Source organism: Triticum dicoccoides, chromosome 1A, assembly GCF_002162155.2.
Source record: "Triticum dicoccoides isolate Atlit2015 ecotype Zavitan chromosome 1A, WEW_v2.0, whole genome shotgun sequence".
NCBI classification, from domain to species: domain Eukaryota; kingdom Viridiplantae; phylum Streptophyta; class Magnoliopsida; order Poales; family Poaceae; genus Triticum; species Triticum dicoccoides.
The window spans coordinates 385,596,836-385,606,241 of NC_041380.1; the positions used below are offsets into that span (position 1 = coordinate 385,596,836).

General features: G+C 37.9%; 2 protein-coding genes across 5 annotated transcripts in view; one reads left to right on the forward strand and one right to left on the reverse strand.

Annotated features, from left to right (window-relative positions):
* Positions 1–2,902: 2,902 nt before the first annotated feature.
* Positions 2,903–6,247, forward strand: LOC119275044. Of its 4 annotated transcripts, XR_005135426.1 has the most exons (5): positions 2,905–3,516; positions 3,664–4,207; positions 4,354–4,475; positions 4,566–4,640; positions 5,859–6,247. XR_005135426.1 is itself a non-coding variant. In XM_037555823.1 (4 exons), exons 2-4 carry the CDS (start codon positions 4,417–4,419, stop codon positions 6,142–6,144), a joined length of 420 nt encoding a protein of 139 aa, XP_037411720.1. In that variant the 5' UTR covers positions 2,903–3,791; positions 4,354–4,416; the 3' UTR covers positions 6,145–6,247. The 4 variants fall into 4 exon arrangements, 2 of the variants coding, with proteins under 2 accessions (XP_037411720.1, XP_037411728.1); XM_037555823.1 differs by having other exon boundaries at positions 2,903–3,791; XM_037555831.1 differs by having other exon boundaries at positions 2,903–3,791; positions 4,374–4,475.
* Positions 6,248–9,011: 2,764 nt separating this feature from the next.
* LOC119353253 overlaps positions 9,012–9,406 on the reverse strand; it is a 3,024-nt gene continuing 2,629 nt past the window's right edge. The window contains exon 4 of the mRNA XM_037619850.1: positions 9,012–9,399. Coding sequence (XP_037475747.1) covers positions 9,012–9,399 — 388 coding nt within the window. The remainder of the gene's footprint in view (positions 9,400–9,406) is intronic.

Here is a 9,406-nt window from a genome sequence, read left to right on the forward strand (position 1 = left end):
ATCTCGTAATTATTTTTTGAATTTCGAAACATTTTTAAAATTCATGAATATTTTTTGGAGTGCCAACTATTTTTTCGAATTTATGAGACTTCAAAAAAATCCTGAACAGTTTTCGGAGTTAAGAAAGCAAATGCTAAGTCTCGCTTGTAACGAGACTAACGAAAAACCCTATTCGACGCATTTTGCATCAAACTGTTGTCGAATCGCACAAGCGAGCCAAAGTGGCGAGCAATTCGGGCTGGCTCATCACAGCTTTTTCAGTTTCCGTTCGGGAACCTTCTAGAGGGTTCCCTGTCTTTTTTATTGGTTTTGGGACATTTTAGAAGCTTTCTGAACAGGTTTTTTTATTTACCTTTTTCTTTTTCCTATTTTCCTTTTTTCTTTCTTGTTTCTTTTTTATTTTTATTTTACTAGGACATATGCCCGTGCGTTGCAACTGGAGAGATTATTCACGTGTCCATGAAAATATGCACCAGCGGATGTTTTTTTTAACTCCTTTCATATTTGTATAATCCCCTTGCATTTTATGATCTCCTTCCTTATTTATGCATATAATCATGCCAACTAAATTTAATATTTAGTATAATTTCTTTGCGCTATTATTCTCCCATTTTTTCCTTTTCTTTGTGAAACGCTTCTTTCTAATTCATGAACAATATTTTTAAACCCAATTTTTTTATTTTAAATTATTTTTTCAAACATGTGATCATATTTTGGAATTTTAGTATTTTTTCAAATTCGCAATCTTTTAAATTCAGAATTAATTGTTGAAATCTGGGAAGATTTTCAAGTGTGTGAACATTCTTTGAAATTCGAATCATGTTTCAAATTGTTTTTTAAGTCAGAGCATTGCTTAAATGTAGGGAGAGTTTGTGAAATTTTTAACTTTTTCCAACTTCACGAACAGTTTTTAATTCGGAGTGCTTTTGAAATTTGGAACATTTTCTGAAATTTAGGACCATTAATCTCGTAATTATTTTTTGAATTTCGAAACATTTTTAAAATTCATGAATATTTTTTGGAGTGCCAACTATTTTTTCGAATTTATGAGACTTCAAAAAAATCCTGAACAGTTTTCGGAGTTAAGAAAGCAAATGCTAAGTCTCGCTTGTAACGAGACTAACGAAAAACCCTATTCGACGCATTTTGCATCAAACTGTTGTCGAATCGCACAAGCGAGCCAAAGTGGCGAGCAATTCGGGCTGGCTCATCACAGCTTTTTCAGTTTCCGTTCGGGAACATTCTAGAGGGTTCCCTGTCGTTTTTATTGGTTTTGGGACATTTTAGAAGCTTTCTGAACAGATTTTTTTATTTACCTTTTTCTTTTTCCTATTTTCCTTTTTTCTTTCTTGTTTCTTTTTTATTTTTATTTTACTAGGACATATGCCCGTGCGTTACAACTGGAGAGATTATTCACGTGTCCATGAAAATATGCACCAGCGGATGTTTTTTTTAACTCCTTTCATATTTGTATAATCCCCTTGCATTTTATGATCTCCTTCCTTATTTATGCATATAATCATGCCAACTAAATTTAATATTTAGTATAATTTCTTTGCGCTATTATTCTCCCATTTTTTCCTTTTCTTTGTGAAACGCTTCTTTCTAATTCATGAACAATATTTTTAAACCCAATTTTTTTATTTTAAATTATTTTTTCAAACATGTGATCATATTTTGGAATTTTAGTATTTTTTCAAATTCGCAATCTTTTAAATTCAGAATTAATTGTTGAAATCTGGGAAGATTTTCAAGTGTGTGAACATTCTTTGAAATTCGAATCATGTTTCAAATTGTTTTTTAAGTCAGAGCATTGCTTAAATGTAGGGAGAGTTTGTGAAATTTTTAACTTTTTCCAACTTCACAAACAGTTTTTAATTCGGAGTGCTATTGAAATTTGAAACATTTACTGAAATCTAGGACCATTAATCTCGTAATTATTTTTTGAATTTCGAAACATTTTTAAAATTCATGAATATTTTTTGGAGTGCCAACTATTTTTTCGAATTTATGAGACTTCAAAATAATCCTGAACAGTTTTCGGAGTTAAGAAAGCAAATGCTAAGTCTCGCTTGTAACGAGACTAACGAAAAATCCTATTCGACGCATTTTGCATCAAACTGTTGTCGAATCGCACAAGCGAGCCGACGTGGCGAGCAATTTGGGCTGGCTCATCACAGCCTTTTCAGGTTCCGTTCGGGAACCTTCTAGAGGGCTCCCTGTCGTTTTTTATTGGTTTTGGGACATTTTAGAAGCTTTCTGAACAGGTTTTTTATTTACCTTTTTCTTTTTCCTATTTTCCTTTTTTTTCTTTCTTGTTTCTTTTTTATTTTTATTTTACTATATTATTTGCTATAACTCCTTTGTATTATTATTCTCTCCTTCCCTTTTTTTTGTGAAACTCTCTTTTCTTATTTGTGCCCACTGATCACAACCTGGGTACAATCCCCTCCGTATTTGCGCAATTGATCACGCCCACTGGATCCGATCATAATAATTTAGTTATCCCCAAACACCCGTTGAAATCGGAGCCACATATTAGTCCATCTTTGTTCCCTTATTAATTCTCGTGGCTGCTTATTAATTTTGAATTAGAGACGTATATAAATCGGTTAAACATAATGCAAGGAAGCAATGTGGTATTATTTATTAAGGGAACGAATCTTGTATTTTATACATTGATGCGGTAGCTTGGTTGGTCTCTGCTTTTGCGCTTTATCTCTCCCTAATAATAAAGCACGGATTGGGTCTCCGGGTTCACCGTCGCAGCGTTTTTGCAAAAGACACCCCGTAGTTTTTGATATTGAACCCGCACTACTTTTTTAAAGTGGCTATTAGTCTCTTATATGGGCCGAACAACCCAACCGCAGCTGAGGAGGAAAAGTCTGATCCAGGACTCTTCTCCACCTTCCTTCAAAAAAGGACTCTTCTTCAATCCGTCCTCCGGTCTCGAGGAATCCTCTTCGGCAATGGCAACTCCTCCGCCCTCCTCCTATAAGAACCTCCTCCTCGCGCGAGCCACCTGATTTGCTGAGATCGTGGTAACACGCAAGTGCGGCGCGGAGCTCGCTCAAGGTCGATGCGCCCCGTGGTGGTGGCGTTCGAGGCGGGTCGGCCCGAGCTGGGTCAATCCAACCGCCGTCGCCAGCCATGTGTTCTTGATCCCGTGGACGACCTCACCGACAACAAGCAGGATAGCTACGATGAATTGTGGACGGGCCCAGCAGCGTCCTATGTGCGGGCGCCGGCGACGTTCTTCGCCTTGTGGACGTGCTCCACGTCGATCCCGGCGAGGACGTCTACATCTCCGTCCCCAGGGCTTCTATCGACACCACGAGGTCACCGACATCACCGCTGGATGCGCCACATCTTGCCCTCCCCTACTGCTAGCCAATGGGCTGCTGCTCTCCTAGACGAGCTACGGTAGCCGCCCACAGGGTGTTTGACGGAATTCCCATCAAGGATGGCATCACTTGGGCGACCATAGACTTCGATGGAGGTTTCCACGACGAAGCAGTAAGTCTTTTGACCTGCATGTGTCACGAATGACAGGGACTCATTGGTGCTATGCTCGTCCATGCCATTGTGGCTGTGTTTGGCTGAGCAAACCAAGGAACTTCAGTGAGCTGTTGCAGCGCATAAAGAGAGCCTGCAATGATGTAGGTAGTTCGGCCTGCTACGCCGGACGCGAGGTTGCCATCAAGATGTCAGCAAGCCATTTAAAGCTGGAAAGGAGTGATATGATTCATGCCTCTTCACACTGTATACAATCTGATGAAGAGGGAATCAAGGTTCTCTTCTTCTGTCCTGTGAATATTTTGTTTTCTATTTGTAGAAAAACAAAGCAGCAAGCCTCCTCGCAGCTTCCATTAAAAACCCATGTGCCAGAAAGTTCTTAGCATGAAACCAAGTACTACCACATTTCTGAACTGTGTATTTTAGTGAAATCTCTTGGAGTTTATGGATCTGGTGGAACAAATATTGTTTAGACATGATTGTTTTTCTCCATAGTTACTTTCTAAATCATTATTATTATTCTCCTAATAGTATACTCTCCATTTCATAAAAGTGCAATTTGATTTGAGAATCCGGGGATGGACGAGACAGGTTTGTACCAAACAATTTCCTCGGAAATTTCTTACAATCCCCTACAAAATAGACAGTATGACTATTAGGAGAACTGTTTGCAAGGGGATGGACGAGACAGGTTTGTACCAAACAACTTCCTTGAAAATTTCTTACAATCCCCTACAAAATGGACAGTATGACTATTAGGAGAACTGTTTGCAAGGGGATGGACGAGACATGTTTGTACCAAGCAATTTCCTTGGGAGTTCTTACAATCCCCTACAGAACCATCCTTTTCTTTGTAGGGAAGCAAATATTTTGGGTTGTATCATACTAACGTGAGACGGAATGGATCAGTATGAGGTGTTGGATCAGACTTGGAAGGGCTCTTTGGCTCTACACTCCAGGTGAGGTACAAGGTTGAGCAGAAGAGGTTAGTGTAATTCCAGCCATGTTCATTGCTCTCCAGGATCTTCTGAAGTATGGCTTTGTTTCAGGTATGTCTCCAAGGTTGCAAGGGATATGACATTGCCTTTGTTGTGCTCGGGAATAAGTGGTCATGAAAAATACAGGTTTGTTCTTGTTCACTTGGTTGGCCACCACTTTTTAGTTATATGAGTTGTTTTTACTGCTTGCATGTGACAGTCAGAATATCAGGTAGGACTCTATTTTTTCTTCTATATTCGGTTGGACAGCCTGGAGTTTCAGCATGGATTCTGTTCCATTGTATTTTGAAATAGCCAAAGGTCTCTAATAACACTAAGTAGCAACAGCAAGTTGGTCTTCATACCAGTTGGCTTTATGAGTACGTGATGTCATTTCAGATCATAGACCAACCACTCCTCCCCCTTTTGTGCATATGTATAGAGATATATACCTTTGGTTATCTATCACGTCTTTTGTAATATGTGTATTTGTTGATCCACTGATTTTACCAAAAAAATCTTACGAGAAAAATACTAAGAGCCAACTTACTTCATCAAGAATCAACATTGCATCTCTGATATTCTGTGGGTTTGTAATAACATGTCTAGCGTGCCAGCAACTTTGAAAAACATGATGCACCATGCTGCAAGAATCAGAATATCAATGCGTACATGCCTTTTCAGTCCATATTTAGAAGTGATACAAAATTGCATTCCTTTTGTTTCTGTTCAGAAGTAAAAATCAACTCAGAAATAGAAATGGACCTGATATATGATTTTCTTCTGCCTGTAGTCTACACTAAAGAATGTCCATCCTTGCCTTCCATCACCTGTCCTACCGGAACAAAGCCATTTTTTCTGTATCTAATTGGTTCATAGACCCAGTTTGTTTATATCCAGAGTTCATAGATGGATTAGTAAACATATAACCTTTTTTTAGAAACATAGAACCTTTTGGTGTCAAATGGTTATGCAGGTCCGAGCATGCTCAAAGTAGGCTAGGAAGGTGACCAACAATTATATTGTGCACTTCATCACCTATGTAAAATGGTTCTTCATGGTGGACCATATTTTCTGTGCATATTTAGCTAAGTATTCAGTTAAATACAAACATGTGACTTGCACCAAAAACAAATGTATAATATTTTTTTATCTAGAAGCAGTACAACTCTTGATTATTTAAGATGGTCAGACATCCTTTTTAGGTTCAGATGTATACTTTCTATTCTTGCACTTGGCTGACCATGCTTGAATATTATTTAACGATGGAACATATTTTGGTGCTATTTTTCCTCCAAGTTAACGATGGAAGAAATTTGTACGAATATTTATCTGCTCTTTGACGTTCTTGTGAATTTTCTGAAGCTCCGCAACTCTGCAACCAAAAAAGCTCTCTGAACTTGCCGCTGATTCATCTAACTGCTCCTGCTGCTCTTGGCTGCCTTCGAATGAAGGTACTGCTTCGGTGCTAGATTGGATGGATAAGCAAGAAAGCAAACTGAATGGGAAAAGATTGGGAGCATATGCATTGGTTTGGAAACTAAAAAAAGGAGAAGATAAGAGTATGTGGTGGACAAAGGTCACCCGTTTATCAACAACTAGGTGCCGGCTTCGTTTTTTAAAGCAAGACTTCCAAAATATTATTTTGTGAATGTATAAATTTGTATCTAATAAAATTGAGCAGGTTGACTTTTACACTGATTGTGTAATATTGACATATTCTTATCAGTTTTTTTCAAGCTTTTCTATTGTTACTACTATGTTACAATGAGTTCAATCGTACTCGCGGTGCAAGAAAAACTGAATGTTGCTACCAATTTAACTTACCATTGCACAATACAGGATAATCACCATTACCAGTGATTTCACTGAGGAGCAGATGGAAAAAATGACAGATTGAGAAATAAATATACCACTTGACATGGATCAAATTATGCAGATATGTAAACCATCGAGGCGTCGCAGACTCCAACATGTCCACGGTTAGACAATTGATGCTACCCATGGGGCGCGTCATGGTGCACTTCAAGTACCTATCGTATATAAGAGAGGCGGCTGCACCGGTTTTGCGTTGGTTATCGGCGCTAACAACATTTTTTCCCCTACCGATCTCTACGTGCCCAATAATAAAAGAAAATAGCATGCTATAGAGTCAAATAAAGTCTTCCATAAATAGTATTAATATGTCAATCAACCGTGTGATCTCATTATCAAAGCTTTTTTATTAATATTAATGTTATTTAGAGAGATAAGGCAGTACGTACGTCTTCTCATTATTACAATTGAAAACATGTTTTAGGACCTCTAGAGCTTGATACCTACTATTTTTATTTTTTAGAATTGTTTGTGTAAAATGCATGTATTTCCACTTTTTATTTTGTTAATATTGTGTGAAAACGGCACGGATCACTGACAACTGGTGCTCACCAGCCACCTAGCACATCCCAACACCACATCTACAACCATCATGGAATATATTTCAAGCTGGGATAGAAGATAACCAGTTCTATTTTAACTTACAATATGATGATGAATTATAGCTCTATATAGAAAATTAAAGTCCATTTGGAATCGGTAGAAAACTTGCTACTCCCGTATCATTGTGTTTTGCCCATTTAATTCTAACCAAATTTAAATACACATTAATTGCGTCTTCCATAGCAACGCACGGACATTTTTGCTAGTAAATTATAAAGAAGGGAGTTTAATTCCCCCGTGAAGACGTTTCCTCTTGCTTGGGCCAGATTCAGTAATATTTTTCTGGCCTGGTTACGATGTTGTTGTCTGCTAGTAGAGCAGGCTCAACGTGGCCGAGTGGAGCAGGCAGGCGTGCGTGCCGCTTGGGACCTGGAACCAGGGTACGTAGACGTTTAACCTCAGAATAGTACCACCTCGTGTATGTATCTTAAATATAAAATCATCTAAGCGGGACGAAATCAAAAATATCACCTTACTTTAATAGTATAGTAGGTATAGACTTTCGTTTTTCATTTATCCATTTCAAGTTTATTTCTTTTCTCAACAAATTTTCTGAAACTTAAATTTCTCTGCATGTCTATAAATTTATTTGTTTTTCTGGAAATTCAAATTCGAACTTCTTAAAAACTTTAGATTCCTGAAAATGTTCGCATTTTTATATTTTGCTCTTCCAAAAAAATTTGTCGATTTTGGAAGATGTTCCTATTTTCAAAATATATTTGTGACTACAAAATCTGTACGAAAACACAAGAAAGTTACAGCTCGTTTGGCTCCCCTGATTTCATTTCATTTGGCTGAAATGAAATGAAATGAAATCTCTATCAAGATTTCATTTGGCTGAATCTAGATTCCAAATCCAAATTTCATGTTTGGCTGTCACTAGGATTTTAAGGTCAAATCTGTACCAGAACCAAAATGAGCATGAAACTATACCAGCACCAACGCACTAGCCTTTGTGCTAGGAATAAATAGTATGAACAAATCTGTACCAACACCAACATTGACAGCTCGTTTGTTCACACATGGCAATGTTTTGCATTAAACTGAACCATGCCAATACATATAACTTAAACATGAGACTTTGTAAAAAGTTAATCTTTGCAATACGACAAAGGTTCACAACAACATCAAATGATCATAATCTAGTCAAGGTTACATAAAAACTGAATCTTTGCATTATTAGCACCATCCAAGAAAGATTTTCATTGCTCAAGGATCTTCATTTCTTTGTTCTGTTCGTTCAACATCACACTTCACCCAATATTTCCTGCAAAATATGATGAGAAATGGTGACATATGGCCTCATAGGGCAATAAACAATCCTTGAACACAATGGTTGGTAGAAATTTCTCAAAGTGAAAGATGAGGATAGCCAAGAAGACAAATCGAAGTGTCACACGATAAGCTTTAGCTTGCAACAATCTCTAGGAAGGGTAAGAAAACTCAACTTGATATAGAAATTTTTCAAAGGTTAACTTGCACTTCATTTGCACAATTATCATGAATCAAAAGGGAATAGCAAAAAACATCAACAACCGAGTAGGTTAAGTAGGACCGAAACTAAGTCGATAAAAGACTACAGCCACTAAATAAGCATATCTGGTTGATGTATTCTAGACTAATAATGCCACCTCTCGACCGAAGAAAAAAAAGACTAGTTCATAAGAGACCTTCAAACACACTGAATATTTATGTGCATGCAAAATATGTTCATAAAACCTTGTTTCCGGAGACATGGCAGAACAAGTTGTTCTCAAACATGGCAGGAAAACGTTGTTTTATCAAGCCATGTTTGGGAATACCTGGCAGGAAAACCTTATTAAGATGATAACATAAAACCTTCTATCATGCTAATCTCAAACATGGAAATAGGTAAGTACATAAATATGATGAAAAGCAAGCAAGCTGATGCCTCCTCTGCTCCATATTGGCATGACAAAATACAGGACACCCATAATATTGTACTATAACAAACAACTAAGGACAAAATGCAGCAGAGCTTGCTAGCTGGTAACTAATCACAGAACAAGAAACATACCTTCATTGGTTGATTTGCTTGAGGATCCATTTCTTCTTCATCCTTTCAGGCAGCGCCATAAGAGCCTTGAACTTGCGGTCATCTGCTATGAGGATATCATAAGCTGCTAGCAAGCCATCATCATCCAGTCCCACAATTGCATTGAGAGCGTCAAGTATTTCTTCAGGAGAGGAGGGTTTCTCAGGAGGAGCAACTTGAGCGATATCAGCTTTGTAGGCACTGGTAAAATTATCCAGTTTCTCTCCAAGCATAGATGCAATTGAGTCATCCGATCGATATCTCTTCCTCTTCTGTTCCTCGCCGGTTTGGGTTGAAGATGTTGCGGCAGAATCAGTGTTGATGTTGTTGACATTCTCTGCAGCCATTTCCGCTGCACTTTCACCAGCAGTTCTGGCTC

What these genes read in the sequence shown, in the direction of transcription:
- LOC119275044 (XM_037555823.1), top strand. Translation starts at nt 4,417, where the DNA reads ATGGATCAGTATGAGGTGTTGGATCAGACTTGGAAGGGCTCTTTGGCT. An exon ending in TCTTTGGCTCTACACTCCAG is followed by an intron (nt 4,476 to 4,565) that starts GTGAGGTACAAG and finishes GCTTTGTTTCAG; the next exon opens with GTATGTCTCCAAGGTTGCAA. An exon ending in AGTGGTCATGAAAAATACAG is followed by an intron (nt 4,641 to 5,858) that starts GTTTGTTCTTGT and finishes AATTTTCTGAAG; the next exon opens with CTCCGCAACTCTGCAACCAA.